Source organism: Sapajus apella, unplaced genomic scaffold, assembly GCF_009761245.1.
Source record: "Sapajus apella isolate SASKATOON/1434 unplaced genomic scaffold, GSC_monkey_1.0 scaffold38, whole genome shotgun sequence".
Taxonomy (NCBI): Eukaryota; Metazoa; Chordata; class Mammalia; order Primates; family Cebidae; genus Sapajus; species Sapajus apella.
This window is the reverse complement of record NW_022436978.1, coordinates 6294195-6313512: the sequence shown is the minus strand read 5'-3', so window position 1 is coordinate 6313512 and position 19318 is coordinate 6294195. Positions and strand designations below refer to the sequence as shown.

The 19318-nt window shown below is 47.0% G+C and overlaps 1 protein-coding gene and 1 pseudogene across 4 annotated transcripts in view; one reads left to right on the top strand and one right to left on the bottom strand.

Moving 5' to 3' along the window:
* Positions 1 to 19318, top strand: part of BDH1 (3-hydroxybutyrate dehydrogenase 1) — a 53666-nt gene that overhangs the window by 16265 nt on the left and 18083 nt on the right. Inside the window, exons 1-5 of one of the 4 annotated variants that reach the window (XM_032298194.1) lie at positions 1551 to 1629; positions 6312 to 6317; positions 8715 to 8836; positions 14412 to 14484; positions 15439 to 15549. In XM_032298194.1, the coding sequence (XP_032154085.1) occupies positions 8754 to 8836; positions 14412 to 14484; positions 15439 to 15549 (267 nt within the window). In that variant the 5' untranslated portion in view covers positions 1551 to 1629; positions 6312 to 6317; positions 8715 to 8753. Of the gene's footprint in view, positions 1 to 1404; positions 1644 to 2338; positions 2347 to 6311; positions 6318 to 8711; positions 8837 to 14411; positions 14485 to 15438; positions 15550 to 19318 lie in introns of those variants that run through there. The other 3 variants (XM_032298192.1, XM_032298193.1, XM_032298195.1) reach the window with 3 other exon arrangements.
* On the bottom strand, positions 1123 to 2569 carry LOC116564818 (annotated as a pseudogene).

Sequence of the window (19318 nt, the reverse complement as noted above, 5' to 3'; positions counted from 1 at the left end):
ACAGTGCTGGGATTACAGGTGTGAGCCACCATGCCCCGCCTACAGTTTTCTTTAAATCTCCATCAAGCCAGTACTTCCCTCCAGTTTTCATCTTCCTGAATTTGTGAGTTTCTTTCATTCTCTTCATTCCTTCCTTCTCTGTACTTAAACATAGTTGTTAACCCCCAAAATCTGAGCCAGGTCAATTTAGGAAGTTTATTTTGCCAAAGTTAAGAATGCACACCAGTGAGGCAGCCTCAGGAGGTTCTGACTTGCGCCCAAGGTGGTCAGACACAGCTTGGTTTTATACATTTTGGGGAGACAGGAGACATCAATCAACATATGTAAGATGAACATTGGCTCAGTCTGGAAAGGTGGGACAGCTGAAGCAGGGAGGGGGATCCCAGGTCATAGGCAGATAAGAGACAAATGGTTGCATTCTTTTGAGTTTCTGATTAGGCTTTCCAAAGAGGGCAATCAGATATGCATTTATGTCAGTAAGCAGGGGGTAATTTTGAACAGAATGGGAGGCAGGTTTGCCCTAAGCAGTTCCCAGCTTGATTTTTCCCTTTAACTTAGTGATTTGGGGGCCCCAAGATTTATTTTCCTTTCACATAGCTCCGCCACTAATGTGTCCTGGTACCTTATCTCTTCAGCCTGTTTCTCATTCTGGAAACTGAGGTGTCATGGCGCAGGGCCGTAGGGCGGGTGGGGCGGTGGGTCGGAGTTGGGAGGAAACCCTTATCTGTGGTCGATTCCCTCGGTTGTCCTTATTATTAAAACTCTGGGAAACTGCTATTCTTAAATTATTTTTAAAAACCCTAAGGAGAAAATCTTCCAAAAAAAATTTTTTTTTTTTTTTTTGAGACATCGTCTCGCTCTGTCGCTCAGGCTGGAGTGCAGTGGCGCGATCTCAGCTCACTGCAACCTCCGCCTCTCGGGTTCAAGAGATTCTCCGGCTTCACTCTCCCGAGTAGTTGGGCTTACAGGCGCGCCACCACGCCCAGGTAATTTTTGTATTTTTAGTAGAGACGGGGTTTCACCATGTTGGCCAGGCTGGTCTCGAACTCCTGATCTCCAGTGATCCACCCACCTCGGTCTCCCAACGTGCTGGGATTACAAGCATGAGCCACAGCGCCCGGCCTCTAAATACATTTATCGGATCAAAAGAAATTTTAAAACCAACCAACCCTAATGAGCGCTAAAGACAGTAACACGCACAGCACCTGGCTCCTCCTCTCCGGTCCTTGCCCCTGCCACGCAGTCCCGGAGCAAGAGGCGGCGGGGAAATCTGGAGTCCGGCTTCGGGGCTAGACGGCCACACCGTGCGCCTAGTGATCCGGGCACCTTTGGCGGGAGGAGGGCCAGGCCGGGAGCCCAGGATGTAGGAAGCGTCTCGGGGGGCCCCCCTGACAGCCACGCCGCCCTGGGCCCCGCCCAGCGCAGCTCCAGCGCGCGTTAAGTGAGCAGGCACTTCCGGGTGGCCGAGGCTGCAGGCCCTGAGTGCGGGTGGAGGGGCTTCCAGAAGGACCCGGCGGCAGCGCCCCCACTCAGCTCTCCTGGCAGGAGCGCGGGCACCTGCGCGGCGCCGGGTGAAGGCGAACGCATCGGCCAGCCCTCCGCAGAGGAGGCCCCTGCCCATTTGGTTTTTTTTAAGAGGAGGGGTCCGCGTCTCTGCAGCTGGGGCGGGATGCCTTGGCGCCCTCTGCTCGGTTTGGTTCGGCCTCGCGCGTTCCCTTAGCCCGGCAGCCGGGATACGGGTGGGGAAGGGGGCCTCGTTCCCTACAGGCCAAGCGCGCGGCCGCAGCGGGGTAAGGGTAGGATGGACCATCTGGCCAGACCCCAGGGGGTCCTCATGCACCTCCCTCTCGGCTTCTCTGTGGGCGTCTCCGGCAGCATCATCTGGCATTTATTATTCGGAATAATGTGCCAGGCAGGAGGAGGCTGTGGGTTAAACACGCGGCCCTGCAGCTCCAGGTGAAACGACTCATTGTTTCCTGCCGGCGAAGTTTACCGAAGGGGACCCAGGCCCCACGAAGGGAAGGAACCATCTCAAGGTCACGTCGTAGTCAAAGGCCGAGCCAGCCTAGACCCAAGCCGTGTGTCTTGCCTTCCAGCCCCGGACTCTAGTCCCTGTCCCCTTTCCGACCGTATCTCCCGGTCCTGTCCCCGTCCCTCCTCCTCCTCCTACGTCCTCCCCGAGGCTCCGTTCCCTGCGTTTGGGGAGTGCTCCCTCCGCGCCGCAGCGCCCAGGTGAAGAAGGCTGGACCGCAGGCAGCCCGCCGGGCCAGCTGCCTGAGGAGGGCCGAGCCGACGGTTGCTAGAGGACCAGAGGGGTCGCAGGGCCGGGGAAGGAGGAGGAGCCGCGGGGGCAGGCTGGGGATGCCAGAGTGGTGGTGGGCCTGGGACTGGCCTGGGCTGGAGCCCAGGCGGCCCACCAGCCCGCGAGCACCTGGGGACTTTGTCTGGGCGGTGCCGCCTCAACCAATGGGAGGCGCGGCCCTGGCCGAGCCCCCTCGCTCCCCGCCCTCCAGCCGGCCGTTGGGGAGCGCGGCTCTGTGATTGGCTGCGCCGCGGTCTCGGGCGTTCTCGCGCTCTGCTTCGGTGATGGAGCGCGCTTGATACGCACTCTGTGTGACCCGGCGCTCGAACCGGTCCCGAGCGGTCCACGCGCCCTGGGCGTGCGTCCCGCGCGCGGCCGCCTCCCGGCTGCGCCTTTCTGGGGAAGGGTTTGGGACTGCGCGTGGCGTCGAACTCACCTTTTTTTTTTCCAGCCAGTCAGCCTGGAAATCTGCCTGTAGTCAGCTGATGCAGAGTCACCCAGCAGTTCCTACTTTGAGGGGTTACAGAGGCATAAGGCACATGTTTCGTTATGGAGGGCCGCCTACAGGCGTTGCGCTGCCAGGATCCTCTGTGACGCAGCAAATGTCCTGGCGAATGTCTTTGCTACAGAGAGGCGTTAGGGCCAGGCTCTGCACAGGGCGTGTATATCCCTGGCCGGCGAGGAAGCTGACCCTTGAAATTTGTGAAACTTTTGGATTCACTCAATACACGTTTACAGAGCCTCTGCTTCCTGTGAGGGACCACACAGTTGATATTGGGAGAAGCAAGAAGACAGTGATTGAACATGTGGGTCCTGGCTGTATGGTGCTCACAGTCCAGGTGGGGATTCGTGGTAGGATGGGGGCTTGCGAATGTTTATAAACAGAAATCCCTCAATACAACCCTGGCCAGGTAGGTGCTGCTATAGAGGCACAGAAGGAAGGAGATTGGGTAAAAGATTTTTGAATTAGGGGATTAGGAAAGGCAGCTTGGGAGAATTGTTTGAACCAGATAGGACTTGGTCAGATGCAATCAGTTTGGTATAGGATGAACAAGCCTCAGAAATTGGAAAGTACAGGACTTGTTGAGGGATAATGTAGCAAACGATTTGATGAGTAGAGAAGTATAGTTTAGATACAGTTTGGAGGAGCCAGGTGAGGACTCAGCTTGTGTACCCTGATTTGAAATGCAGTAAGCATTTGTGAATAGAAAGGCTCCTTAATCATTTGTACTGCTGTCATTTTTTACACCTAAACGAAACACCTTGGAAATGTCTTTGTTTCTTCCTTCTTTCATATCCTACACTCAATCTGTTGGTAAACGGTGGTGGACTGTACCTTCAATATAAAGCCAGACTTGCCAATTCTAAACACTTCCATGGTTTTCACCAGGGCTGGCACCCTTTTTGTTCATTTAAAGGAAGAAGTTTTCACATTTCACTGGAGTTGTGCAGTATACATCCTTCATGACTGTACATGGTAGCCCTGGATTACTGCCACAGCTCCTAACTGGTCTTTCTGCTTCTTCTTTAGTCCATCCTCAGGTTATTATAACCTGAGAGTTATCTTTTTAAAAATGTAAGTCTGACAATGGCACTCCTTTTATTAAAACTCTCTTAATTCATTTAATTATGCACTGGCTAGGCGCCGTGGCTCACACCTGTAATCTCAGCACTTTGGGAGGCTGAGGTGGGCAGATCATTTGAGGTGAGGAGTTTGAGACCAGCCTGGCCAACATGGTGGAACCCTGTCTCTACTAAAAATACAAAAATTGGCTGGGCATGGTGGCGCATGCTTGTAACCCCAGCTACAAGCATGGGAGGCTGAGGCAGGAAGATCACCTGAACCCCAGGAGGTGGAGGTTGCAGTGAGCCGAGATTGCACCACTGCACTCCAACCTGGGTGACAGAATGAGATTCTGTCTCAATAAATAAATAAATAAATAAATATTAATTATTTATATTCTGTCACTCCAACCTGGGTGACAGAATGAGATTCTGTCTCAATAAATAAATAAATATTATGTTTCTGTTGCGTGCAGGGCACTGATGTACATGTTGGAGATACAACAGTGAACAAAACAGACAAAAATTCCTCTTCTCAAAGAGCTTGCATCCTGAGACTGAATGACAACAAACAGGATAAATGTGTACAACATGTAGAATGCTATAATGTAATAAAGTGGCAAGGAGGAGGAAAAAATGGAAGCAGAGAAGGATTATTGATAAAGTCAGGGTTGGGGTGGGATAGATGGGGTGGCCAGAGGATGTCTTAGTGAACATTTTAGTAAAGGACTGAAGTGAATGAGCCCTGTGGTTATGTGGGGAAGAGTGTTCAAGGTAGAATGAACAGTAAGGACAAAGGCCCTAAAGCAGGAGCTGGCTTGCCATGTTCCAAGGACAGCAAGAAAGCCAGTGTGACCAAAGTACAGTGAATAAGGTAGCAGAGGTCAGAGAGGCAATGGGGACCCAGAACATGAAGGGCCTTGTAGGCAAACTCTAGATTTTGGCTTTTACTCTGGCAGGAGTTTGGTGCAGGCATGACATGATCTGATTTATGTTCCGCACGATCCTGCAGGCTGTGCTGAGCAGAATCTGAAGGAACTACACTGGAACGAGAGTGTAGTTGGGAGGCCATTCCAATAATCCAAGCAACAAGGGATGAAGGCTTAGACTAGGCTGGTAGCAGAGGACCCTAGATACATTGTGAAGGTAGCATCAATAGGATTTGCTGAGTGCTGGGCTGTGGCGTGTGCAAGAAAGAGGAGTCAAGAATGAGGAAGATTAAGGGGAACAGGTCTGCGGGACAATAGCACAGGCTCAGTTTTGGACAGGTTACATTTGAGATACCTAGTAAACATTCAAGTGGGGATTTGGATGGGCAGTTGTTTACATAAGTCTGAGTTTAGGGGAGAAGGCTGGGTTGGAGATCAACCTTTGGGAGTTGGCAGCATGTGAATAATATTTAAAGCTATGACTACATGTCATGGTGGTGAGAATAGACCAAGTACAGAGTCTGGAGACTCCCTCATTTAGTGGCTTGCCTTTAATTTGGTAGGCAAGCTCTGTTCTTCGAGCGAGAGGAAGCCTGCTTGATCTGGCAGTTATAATTACGGCATTTTTGACAGCTCTGTTAACACTTAGTCTTGGGGAAGGACAGATGAGGAGTGGAATGGGGGAAGCACATGTTCCTGTTGTCATTATAAGGTCTATATTGAGCCATTCTTAGACTATAGGTCAAAACTGAGAATTAATGGTCATGTTCTACGCCTCATACACTGTTGGTGGGAATGTGAATTAGTACAACCACTACCGAGAACAGTTTGGAGGTTCCTCCTAAAACTAAAAATAGAGTTACCATATGATCCAGCAATCGCCCTGCTAGGTATGTACCCAAAAGGAAGGAAATCAGTCTATCGAAGAGATATCTGCACTCCCATGTTTGTTCCAGTACTTTTTACAATAGCTGAGATTCGGAAGCAACCTATGTATTTTGGTTGGTGCTGTATGGGTTGGTGCTACTTCTTTTGTAGCACCAAAAATGTACATTTAACAGACCTCTGCAAGAGTCTTGTCAGAATGGAACATAGTGAGCCCAGCATGGAGGCAAGGATGCATGCAGTTTTCTTTTTTTCTGGAGTAGGAGTGCTTTCCATGTGTTACACCTTGACAGTGGGGAGGGTGTGCCCTTGAGAGAAGGCCCAACTGTTTCTAGCATTAGAAAAATGTCTCCAAGATTACAGGTTGATATGTGAGCATCTTGATTTTGTGACAGTATCTTATGAGTTTGGTCCCTGGGAGTCAAGCCCCCTGTGCTCAGTCACCTTGGGGGCAACTAATTCCTTGACTCTCAAGGCTGAGGAGACTGAGCAACCCATCTCCCACAGCCATTTCTGTTCCCAAACTAAAAGGCAAGAGAGTGGTATTTGAAGTTTGAGAACTTAATATTTACAGAGAATAAAGCCTGGCACAAAACATTAAGATGACAAACAGCAACCCTGAGGAGTCCTTGGGAGCCCTGCAGTGGAAATAGCTACAGGTTTCAGAAACATGCATGTAACAGACTACATTGAGAATAGTGCATTGTTCAAGGGACTGAGTTTTTATGCACTTTTAACTATTTTGACTTTAGTACTTTTAAATATTGCTGACTTTAAGGAAAGCAAATGGAAAGCAGCTCTCTATTTGGAGATCATATTAAAGCATTTTCTACCACAGGCATTGAGCTAAGGGGTGGAAAAGACTTTAATTATAGACGACTGAATTGGAAGTCTCCCAGTGATGGTGACCTCAGACTCTGGTCCTGGGTCTTGGCTGGAGGAGGTAGAGATGTGTGTGCTCAGTGAGCCGGTCAGTACTTAGATGTTGGGAGGGGGTACCTCATCAAAAAGTCTGAGCCAACATGGGCCTGTGCCTTCCATAAAACCATAAAAAGCCAGTCTGGGCTCCATTCTGCTGCTCTGCAAGGTGCTTACTGTGGAAACTTCTTTTGTGGCCACGGGCCGACTTTTCACCTCCAGTCTGCCCTGCGGGAGCCCACTCAGCTCCTCTCCACACCCCAGGGACTCAGAGTGCCTCCTTTGCGTCAGGCTCGTTCTAGGCACTGAGGATTTGGTGGTGAACCAGGTGGACAGGGGGCTCCTGGCGTCACTGAGCTTATGATCTATTAGAGGAAGAAAAAGTAAATAAACAAGATAATTTTGGATAAAGGTAGTTGCTATGAGAGTGATCTTACAGAGACCAAGCTGTGTGTTGCATGGGAGCCACTTTGGTAAGGGAGTCAGAGGACTCAGCATCCAGGAAGAGGGCAGAGCAGGAGCCAGGACTCAGGCAGGAGACAACCTAGCGTAGGTGAGGAGCTCTCAGGGTCAGTGCTGGCTGCAGTGCAGTGAGCAAAGAGGAGGGCGGCTCAGTGAGCTAGAGGCCTCCACGGAGGTAGAGGCCAGCCCCGGCAGGCATGGAAAGTTGGCTTTAAACAAGGAAGTCGCAGAGCCTGACTCGGCTGGGCGCGGTGGCTCATACCTGTAATCCCAGCACTTTGGGAGGCTGAGGTGGGTGGATCACAAGGTCAAGAAATCGAGACCATCCTGGCCAACATGGTGAAATCCTGTATCTACTAAAATAATAGAAAAAAATTAGCCGGGCGTGGTGGTGGGCGCCTGCAGTCCCAGCTACTTGGAGGCTGAGGCAGGAGAATTGCTTGAACCCAGGAGACGGAGGTTGCAGTGAGCCGAGATGGCGCCATTGCACTCCAGCCTGGGAGACAGACTCTGTCTCAATCAATCAATCAATAAAAAGGTTTCTCAGGCTGCAGTGCTGCAAATGAGTGTGGCAAATAGGGGCAGGAGTACAAGCGAGTGTTTACTGTAGTTCCGGAAAGATACTATAAACCAGAGATTCTTGCCTGCTTTTCAGTAGTTACTTGGTTAACACTTGCTGCTGACCTTTGGGCCTAGGTGGCAGGTGATCAGTCGGGTTTGGGGTGGCAGCAAACAGGCCGGGGAGGAGCTCCCCAGGCAGTACCTTATTACTGGGAACAGTATGACAGATTACATCCAGGTAGGCAAAGGAGAGGCCAGAACCTATTTACCAGCCCACCTTCCTTCCCTTAGGCGTGAAGGAATCACTGTTAACCACAGGAGGGCAAGGCATGCACATGCTGATCAGCAGTCAATGCAGAAGAGTGGTGGTGCCTGGTAGCCTTACGGTGTTACCGTAAGGCAACAGAGATTCTTGGCCTTGTTGCAATAAGGTTGATTTAATCTTAAATGGGGAGGGAAAGGGGAAGTCATGTGTGTGTTTTAATTACAAGAGTCTCTTATTTGGCAGCTCCAAACTCCATGCTATAGTGAATTACTGATGAATTCAGCCTCAGAGACATAGGCCCCTTGTTTGTTGGGATGGGGGAAGGAGGTGAAGAGCTAAGTCAAATGCTATGTGGCATGAGGACAAGCTGCCTATAGAGGCAGGTGGGCACCTCGGGAATGAAGTTGATGCCTTGGGGCATCACAGGTGGGTGTCTCACCAACTTAGAGGAATAGGATTTGCTGAGTCAGATCCCTGAGGGGTTAGGTCCCTGAGTCTCCCAGTGGTTTGCGGGTTTGAGGATCAGTGATCTGGGCCAACTTGCTCACATTATGAATGGGTGATGACTTGCCCAAGGTTGCCCAGGGCGTTAGTGGCACAGCTAGAGCCAGAACCCAGGCTTCCAGACACCCTGGCTCTTGACTGTTTCCATCATGAGGCTGCAGCTTAAGAGAGCAACCAGAGCAGACTACCTGGTACCAGGACTGGACCTGAGTGGAACCGACCCAGCCCAGTTTCACTTTCACAACCTGAAAGAAACATGACTGCTCCTCATTAAAGCCCCGAAGGCAACAAGGTAATGCTGAGGGTGCGTTTTGTGTTTCAGAACGACGGGAGGAAGTGGGCCATTCTACCACTTGTCGCTACCATGCTGGCCACCCGCCTATCCAGACCCCTGTCATGGCTCCCAGGAAAAACCCTACGTGCCTGTGATAGAGAAAATGGAGCAAGGTAAGCAACTAGAGGTGGTGGTGGCCTTGAGGGTGACACTTTCTGGGCAAGCAGAGCTTTTCACACATGGTCGATACAGGCGGTAATGAGGCCTGATTCTCAAAGATGTCTCTCAATACCTATGTCTCCTAGCAGAGGAAACTCTGAGGTGTCCTGGGAAGACATTTCTTCCCAGGGTTCACAGGGCAAAAAGGAATATCTTTCATAACTGCTTCTTTCTTTCTTTCTTTCTTTTTTTTTTGATGGTGTCTTGCTCTGTCATCCAGGCTGGGGTACATTGGAACGATCTTGGCTCAGTGCAACCTCCACCTCCTGGGCTCAAGTGATTCTCCCACCTCAGCCTCTTGGGTAGCTGGGATTACAGGCACACACCAGCACGTCCAGCTAATTTTTGTATTTTTAGTAGAGACAGGGTCTCACCATGTTGGCCAGGCTGGTCTTGAACTCCTGACCTCAAATGATCCACCTGCCTCAGCCTCCCAAAGTGCTGGGATTACAGGCGTGAGCCACCCTGCCTGGTCATACCACTTCTTAAAACCCTTGTTATTTGAAGTAACTTTAGACTTAAACACAAAAGTTGCAAAAATCGTTGCAAAGGGTTTCTGGATCCCCTTCAGCTAACTTCCCTAAATGGTAACATCTTACACAATCATACTGCAATGATCGAAATCAGGAAATTACCATTGAGAGAATACCACTAACTAGTCTACACACCTTATTCCAGTGTTGCCAAGTGGCTCCTGACGGACCTTTTTTTGGTCCAGGATCTAATCCCGAATCCCACATGACACAGAGGTATCATGTCTTTTTAGTTTCTTCCTACTGGGGGCAGGTCATCCGTCTTTTTCGCTCATGACCTTGACACTCTGGCTGGTTATGTTGTATAATGTCTCTCAGTTTGGGTTTCGTGTGGCAAGAAGCCTGCGGCAGTGAAGCAGTGCCCTTCTCAGCCCGTCGTGCCAGGAGGTATTTTATTTTATGTGTCTCATTAGTCACCTGGATAACTGCTCTTTTCAAATGTTATGCTTGAAATCAGTTCACTGAAATGTCCCAAGACTTCACTAACTCGTTTGTGTGATTTCAAGGAAGCATTACATAAGTACAAATTAGACAAGCAGCTGTTCTTCTTTGGAGCATCTGGAATTGCCTTTTCCCAGGGGATTCAGTGGGCTCTGATGCCACATTTTACTCTTTTGCAGTCTGAGCAAGGAATAAACAAGAAATGCCTTTTTCCTTCTGTTATATTTGTGGGAAGTGAAATTGAAGGTTAGATTAAATTCAAAGTCCCAGGAGCTACATCCTTGATATTTTCTATGCCAATAGTGTTTTTAGAAGAATGTGCATTTAGGCTGAGACTCCATTGCCCATGCAATGTGGCACCGTCTCGGCTCAGTGCAACCTCTGCCTCCCAGGTTCAAGCAATTCTTCCGCCTCAGCCTCCTGAGTAGCTGGGACTACAGGCATGCGCCATAACACCCAGCTCATTTTTTGTATTTTTAGTAGAGACCGGTTTTTGCCATGTTTGCCGGCTGGTCTTAAACTCCAGATTTCAAGTGATCCACCTGCCTCACCCTCCCAAAGTGCTGGGATTCACAGCTCCTGGCCTGGCTTTTAGCAGCATTTGCTTGAATTCATTTCTGAGAGATACATAGGCGTCACTTGGAGCTGGGGCTCCACCTACCTGAGGACACCTTGTGAGAAGAGTTTGGAATGCCCCATCAGAAGGAGGCCACTGCCATCTGGGTGGGGATGGAGCGTGGCTTTGTTGAAGGGCTTGTGAAAGAAGGTGACTGGCTGTAATTGTTTTTTCAGTGAGTGATTCATAAAAATGGCAAGAGCTGTCTCAAATACGGCTTTTAGAGATTTCTGGAGGTTTTTTTATAGAGGAGAAAATCATCTCATAGGAAGTTAAAATACTTTTACAAAGGTTTTGTTCTCAAATTTTAGGAAAGGTGGGGCATTAGTCAAGCTCCTGGCTCACTTGAGGAGAAAGAAAGGTTGTCAAAGGGAATTCTGAATCTTCTGGATGGGCGGAGAAGTAACTTGGTTAGGTTGAGGGGCCTGGGTGGTAGGTGGGCAGCACAGAGCTGAGTCAGAGTAGAGTAAATATCGTCAGGGCAGGACGGAGGGGACAATACCATTTGTAGTTGCTCAAAAAAAGAAAAATACTTAGGTGTAACAAGGCATGTTACACATAACAAAGCATGTGTAGGATTCGTGTTTTGTTTTGTTTTGTTTGTGTGTTTTGACACAGAGTTTCTCTCTTGCTGTCTAGACTGGGGTGCAATGGCGCGATCTTGGCTTACTGCAACCTCTGCCTCCTGGGTTCAAACGATTCTCCTGCCCCAGCCTCCTGAGGAGCTGGGATTATAGGCAACCCCCAACCATGTCCACCATGCCCGGCTATGTTTTTGTATTTTTAGTAGAGATAGAGTTTCACCATGTTGGCCAGGCTGGTCTCGACCTCCTGATCTCAGGTGATCCACCTGCTTTGGCCTCCCAAAGTGCTAGGATTACAGTTGTGAGCCACCATGCCTGGTCGCATGTATGGGATTCAAATGCTGAAAACAACACAACACTGATGAAAGAAATCAAAGATCTATATAAATGGAAACCCATACTGTACTCAGGAATTGGAAGAGTCAACAAAGTAAAGACACTAACTTTCCCCAAATTGGTTTAGTGTACTTTCTATAAAAATCCCAGTCATATTTTTATAGATAAAGACAAGATTACTCTAAAATTTATGTGGAAAGGCAAAGGAAATAGAATAGCTAAAACAATTTTGAAGAAGAAAAATGAGGTAGCAGCACATGTATCAGTGAAATAGAATAGAAAATCCAGAAATACGCCCACCCAAATATGCCCAACCAGTTTTTGACAAAAGTGGAAAAGCAAATCAATGGAGGAAAGATAACATTTTCAAAAAATGGTAGTGGAGCAAATGGACACAAAACTTAGACCTACGTCTGACATCTTACACAAAAATTAACTCAAAATGGATCATAGACTTAAGATATAAAATATAATGCTATAAAAGGTTTTTGTTTTTTTTTTTTTTTTTCCTGAGAGACGATCTCCCTCTGTTGCCCAGGCTGGAGTGCAGTGGCACAAACTCAGCTTATTACAACCTCCACCTCCCAGGCTCAGGTGATCCTCCTGCCTCAGCCTCCCAAGTAGCTGGGACTTACAGGCATGAGCCACCATGCCTAATTTTAGTATGTTTTGTAGACATGGGGTTTTGCTGTGTTGCCCAGGCTGGTCTCAAACTCCTGAGCTCAAGCAATCTGCCCACCTCAGCCTCCCAAAGTGCTGGGATTACAGGTGTAAGCTACCGAGCCCAGTCAAAACTGTAAAACTTTTAGAAAGAACATAGAAGAAAATCTTTGGGTTCTCGGGGCAAAGAACTCTGAGACTTGACACCAAAAGCATGCCCCATAAAAGGAAAAAATTAGACTTTATTTAGTGGTTAAGAGTTTAGACTCCGGAATCTCTTAGCCCTGGTTTCAGTTCCAGCTCTATCACTAACTACATTGGGCATTTAAAAATTCCTCCATTGTCCCAAGGGTTGCATGGGTGATTGTAGATGAGGACACCGAGATCCTGAAAGCAGATGTAATTTCCCCCAGCGTAATTGTTGGTTGCTGGCAGGAGCTGAGTTAGAACTGGTCACCCGACTCCGAGTCTAAGTGAAACACTTTTCCCTGCAGTAGACCCTGTTACAGAGGATAAAACAGCAAGTTATAGACTAGAAGAAAAGTTTTGCATACCACTTATGTAACAAAGGACTAGCGGCTAGGACATCTGAAGAACTCTCAACACTCCATGGTTTAGAAGAACAAACAATTCACAAGAATATGGGCGAAAGACACAAAGAGACATTTCACCAAACATATGGTGCTATGGTCTGAATATTTGTGTTCTCAAATTCCTTTGTTGAAATCTTAACCCCCAAGGTATTGGTACTAGGAGGTAGGGGCGCTGGGAGGTGATTAGTTCATGAAGGTGGAGCCCTCATGAATGGGATTAGTGCCCTTGTAAAAGAGATCTGAGAGAGACTCCCCACCCCTCTGCCATGTGAGGTTGCAGTCAGAAGACTTCTGTCTATGAAGAAAGTGGGCCTTCACCAAACACAGTCTGCTGGCACTTTGTTCTTCAACGCCCAGCTTCTAGAACTGTAAGGAATATATTTCTGTTGTTTATAAGCCACCCAGTCTATGGTATTTTGTTATAGCAGCCCAGACAGACTGAGGCAGGTGGCAGATAAACATGAAAAGATGATCAGCATCATTAGCCATTAGGGAAATGCCAATTAAAACCACAGCAAAATATCATGTTACAGTTTTCAGCGTGGCTAAACTAGAAAATAGTGACGCCAGCAAGGATATGGGGAAACTGGGTCACTCAGACATTGCTAGTGGGAATGTAGACTGCAGTAGTCACTTTCATAAACAGTTTGTCAGTTTCTTAAGAAACTAAACATGCAACTACCATATGACCCAGCAATTACAACTCTGGACGTTTATCCAAGATAAATGAATACTTAACGTTTGTGCAAAAACCTATGTAGGAATGTTCAAGCAGCTTTATTCGTAATATGCCCAAACTGCAAACAACTCCGATGTCCTTCAATAGGTAAATAGTTAAGCAAACTGTGGTGCCCCTGTACCATGGAGCACTACCTGGCAACAAACAGGAGCAAACTGTCAATACGCAACAATATGGATGAATCTTCAGAGAATTATGTTGAATGAAAAAGCCAGTCCCTAAAGGATACACACTGTATGATTCCATTTACATAACATTCTTGAAATGCTAAAATTATAGAGAAAGGGAACAGATTTGTGGTTAAAGATGGTGTGGGGTGGGAAGAAAGTAGGCGTGGCTATAAAAGGGTAACATGAAGGATCCTTGTGGTGATGGAAATGTTCTGTATTTTTATTGTATCAGTGTCAGTGGCCTGGTTGTGATATTGCAATATAGTTTCACAAGATGCTACTCTTAGGGGAAATTAGGTAAGAGGTGCCCGGCATCTCTCTGTATTATTTCTTAACTGCATGTGAATCTACAATTATTTCAAAATAAAAAGTTTGATTGAAATAACTATCAGGAAGCTTAGCCCTCTGGGGATTAAGACACTGAAATTGCGGAAGGCTTTACCAAAACTATATTAACGCAAGAATAGTTCACACTTGAATTCACCTGAAACATTACCTATCTATGTACCTTGAAAAGCAGAAAATGGAACTTTATTGGAGTGGGGCACCAGACGGTCAAGGTTTGGCAGAGCCTACCCAACAAAAGTAGCTTCTAAATTGGCTTTATTCTCAGGAAGACTCTTCCTAGAGAGTGGCAAACATAGCCATAGCAAATGCTGGCTCACTTTCTATCAGCCTAGCAACCCTGGTGGAAAGAGGGCCTCTTTCTCAGTTGTACCAGCAAGCTGTCTCCAGGAGCCTGGGCTGGAGAGACGCTCAGTCCTGCTTCCAGCCAGTGGTGGCGGAGGGTCTGTCTAGTTGCTTCTGCCCCAGGAACAAGGTCAGTCCTGTACTCATGGCTTCCTTTTCTCTTGCAGATGCCCACTATTGTTTCGTTCTGCCTCCTTTATCCCGACTGGCCGTCGGACTTATGCCAGCGCGGTGGAGCCGGTGAGTGGAAGCCCAGCTACCTGGGGGCGAGTTGGATGGTCAGAACCCCTTCCTCTCAGCCCCTGGGCCCGGAGCTACCCTCAGAGTGGGGCTTTAGTGTTTCCAGGACACTCGGAGCCACTTTCTCATTCAACCGTCCCTCAAAGCTCCTCATCAATAGTGATATCACATACCCCCATCCATGTGGGAAGAAACAGTAATCAGGCATTCCAGCCCCTCCCAGCCAGGAAGCTATCAGTGGAGGCCTTGTGGGGAGCCAGAACTCCCAGCCCCACTCAGCAAGTTAGGGGTTAAGAATTTAGACTCGAGGCTGGGCGCAGTGGCTCACGCCTGTAATCCCAGCACTTTGGGAGGCCGAGATGGGAGGATCACCTGAGGCCAGGAGTTCAAGACCAACATGACTAACATGGAGAAAAACCCATCTCTACTAAAAGTACAAAATTAGCCAGGCATGGTGGCACATGCCTGTAATCCCAGCTACTCAGGAAGCTGAGGCAGGAGAATTGCTTGAACCCTGGAGGTGGAGGTTGCAGTTAGCCGAGATTGAGCTGTTGCTCTCCAGCCTGGGCAACAAGAGCCAAACTCCATCTCAAAAAAAAAAAAGAGTTTAGGCTCTGGAATCTCTCAGCCCTGGTTTCAATTCCAGCTCTATCACTTACTACAATGAGCATTTTAAAAAAGACCTCTGTTTTCCCACATGTAGCATAGGTGACTGTAGATGAGATCCTGAAGGCAGAAGTAATTTTCCCAAGCGACTTTGCTGGTTGGCAGCAGAGTCTGGGTTAGAACCTGGCCTTTCCACTATACCGTGGTGCCTCTCCAGACAGCAAGAACAAGGTAGGGAGGGCCAGGTTTGGGCCACTCACGAAGTGTCACTGCACAGAGGGTGGAGAGGCCTGGTCACTTTGCCCTGGACCCTGGGTTCCTAACATGGGATCTGACCTTGTATAACAGGTTGGCAGCAAAGCTGTCCTGGTCACAGGCTGTGACTCTGGATTTGGGTTCTCGCTGGCCAAGCATCTGCATTCAAAAGGCTTCCTTGTGTTTGCTGGCTGCTTGATGAAGGTAAGAGATGGTTATCTCCTTCACCATTGTCTTTTACACATAGTCATTGTTTTGTAGTTTTTTAAAAATTCCTTTCCTAACAACTGGCTCGTCTTTGCTTAAACAGGCCTGTACATTTTCCACTGGCATCAGTCTTACTTATTCTTCATAGCTTTGTCCATCAATCATCCATGCATCCATTCCATCTGTCTACTCATCCATCCATCATTCATCAAATGCTAATGATGTACCTGACACTTTGCTAGGTGCAGTAGAAGAATGAGACCTTGTCCCTGTTCTGAAGTTGCTCCCTGTGGAGTGGTGAGGAGACAGCCATGAGTAGACACAGCTGAAGAATTAGAGTGAAGAAGATTCTCAGGGGTGTGCAAGAAGGTTCAGCGAGACTGTACAGAAGGAAGGGACTGATGATGGCATGCGAGAGGAAGTGACATTTGTTCTGGGCCCTGGAGAGTGAATAACGCTGCCATAGGAGGAGAGTGGGAGGAGTTGCCTGCCAGACAGGAGGAATCACCTGGGCAGAGGCTCCTTTGGGACACATTAAGTAGAATTGAAGGTGCATGAAGGGAAGCACTGGGACATGAGACTGCACAATCAAACTGTGGATAGTCCCCCAGTTTAGAGAGTTGTGCGCCCACCACCACAATCCACTTTTCGAACCTCTCCATTACTCAGAACTCTATCTCTTGACCGTTGACAGTTAATCCCCACATACACCTCTAGCCCTGAGCAGCCACTAATTTCTAGTTCTTTAGGCTTGCATTTTCTGGACTTTTCATCTGCATGGAATCATATAATACATGGCCTTCTGGGCCAGGCTTCTTTCACTTAGTGTAATGTTTTTGAGAGTCATCCGTGTTGTAGAATGCATCAGTAGCTCGTTCCTTTGTATTGCTGAATGGTATTCTCTTGTATGCCTGTACTATATTTTTAAAACATCCGTTCACTAGTTGCTGGATGTTTGGATAAAAATGTTAGGATTTTGGGTTATTGTGAATAATGCTGCTGTGACCGTTCACACACATGTCTCTGTAGATGTGTGTGTTCTACCTACTCCTTTTAATGAAATTTAGAAACCGAGATCTAGGCATTAGGTGGGCTCATCGCCAGTGGGACTTAGGGCATTGCTCATCCTTGCCCCTCTCAGTGGACAGAGCTAAAGATGTATGCATCATCACACACATGCACACATATGCACATGCTTTATCTATCTCTAGCGTACATCTGAAGTCAGTGTAACCTCGTGATTTTATTTATTCATAAAATCACGAGGTTACATTGATCTCCTACTCCAATTCAACACAACGGCATTCTTCCTTGCTTATCTCATTCATACTTGTTCCTTCTCCTGCAGTTAGAAGGAACCGATTCCTATATCAATATATTTACTCAGTTGACTAAGTCCTACAATACACACAACATAGTTTCAGAATTGCTATATTCATATCATTACAAATAGCAAACTTTACTAAGTGGGGTGTCAGCTTGGATCCTCCAAGAAGTCAATGCCAAAATAGGAGTAGATGTGCAAGAAATTGATTAGGGAGATGCCTATAATGTTCAAGGGGGAAGAGGCAGAAAAAGGCAGGGAAAGCTTTTGATTGCAATACAGTCCGTGATAAGAAGCTGCAAGGAAGGAGGATTAGGGAGGCAGCGCTTCAGACTGCAGTGTAGACTGAGAGTCTTGGCTGGGAACTTGGGGAATCCCCAAGAAAAGGTTGTTTGTTAGAAGAGACCAGTGTTGGGCAGGAATGGCCCAGCATTCCTACCATGTGCAGCCATTGGCCGAGAGCAGGCCAGGCATGTGTGGTCATGGCATTCATGCCATGGCTGTGAAGTTGTAGTGGTTGTGAACGTGTAGCTGTCAATCACTCCCGCAGCAGACTTTCTTGAAGGGAGGTCTAAACACCTCCGTGATTGCCACAGTAGAGCTTATTTAGGATTTCTTCAAAGTGTTTTTTGACTTTAAAGGTATGGCTAAAGGTATACAAAGCACTATTTTTTTTTTTTTAACACGGAGTCTTGCCCTGTTGCCCCAGCAGGAGCTAGAGTGCAGTGCCGCGATCTTGGCTCACTCTAACCTCTGCCTCCCGGACTCAAGCAATTCTCTTCCCTCAGCCTTCTGAGTAGCTGGGATTACAGGCACTCACCACCACACCTGGCTAATTTTTATATTTTTAGTAGAAGCGGGGTTTTAGGTTTCACCATGTTGGCCAGGCTGGTGTTGAACTCCTGACCTCATGTGATCCACCTGCCTCAGCCTCCCAAATTGCTGGGATTACAGGTGTGAGCCACCATGCCTGGCCCAAAGCACTATTTTTTAAAAGCTATGTGGATTAATTATTGTTTTTTATCATCATATTATTTATTTGAAATACAATGCATTTGTGATCTGTTTTTCCTCATTCTTGTTGGTATAGTTTAATTTCTGAATATGTAAACCATTAACAAGTTTGAAAAGTCAAAAATTATACAAATAGGTAAACTCAAAGTAGTGTTATTCCCTTACCTTCTAGCCATTCCACTCCATTCTTTCATTTCCCCCCATGTTACACAAGTGTTTGCAGATTGCGTATACTCTTTGGTTTTTTAAAAGTTAACAATATATCTTGAAAATCAGTCTGTATGACCTCACAGAGATCCTATTCACTTTTTAAACAGCTTTGAAGCACCCCACTGAGTGGGTAGATCATAATTTACTTCACTAATCTCCTATAGATGAGCATTTAGGTGCTTTCAATATTTTGCAATTACAAATAATGCCACAATGAATAACCTTGTATTTTTGCATTATTGGGGGATTATCTTTAGAGTAGATTCCTAGGAGCGAGATTGCTCTTAAATCAGAGGGCAAATAAAATATATTGTCATTTTAAAAGATTCTCAAATTTTCTATCACAGGGTCATGTAATTTTAGATTCCCACCAGGAGTGTGTGAGTGCCTATTTCCACACAATTTCACCAGCAGAGTATGCTTCAAACTTTTGGCTTTTGCCAGTCTGATAGGTGGGAAATATATCTCAGTGTTGTTTTTATTGTATTTCTCTTCTGAATGCATACTCCTGTTCTTTAAGGACATGACCCAAAAGCTTCCCAAATATCACTTGTGCTCTCATTCTCTTGGCCAGAATGTAGTCACGTGGCCTTACCTGGCTGCAATGGAGGCTGGGAAATGTAGTGAGTATTCTGAGAATATGTACCCTGCCTAAAACATCAGGTGTTTTACTGCCATAGAAGAAGGACAAAGGGAAGAATGGGCATTCAGGACAACTTGCTTTCTCTGCTCAGTGGATGAGACATTTTTCTTCATTTTCAAGGCAGTAGGAACCCAGGGGAGGACTTTTTCACACTATGTTTGATATCTTTGTAATGTTCCATACCTGTTCATTGTAAAAATTTCAATAATATAAACAAGTACAAGAAATCATTTGCATTGCCACACTCTAAACATCATTCCATCTGGATCAGAGAAGGTTTGTTTGTCCTTTTAATCTTCACTTCTTTTGAATTGTAAATGTAATACTACATATTCATAATAAATTCAAATAACATAGAAGTATATTATATAGAAAAGTAAAGTCTTGTCAGGGGCGGTGGCTCATGGCTGTAATCCCAGCACTTTTGGGGGCCGAAGTGGGCAGATCACTTGAGGTCAGGAGTTTGAGACCAGCCTGGCCAAGATGGTGAAAACCCATCTCTACTAAAAATACAAAAATTAGCTGGACTTGGTGGCGTGTGCCTGTAGTCCCAGCTACTTGGGAGGCTGAGGCAC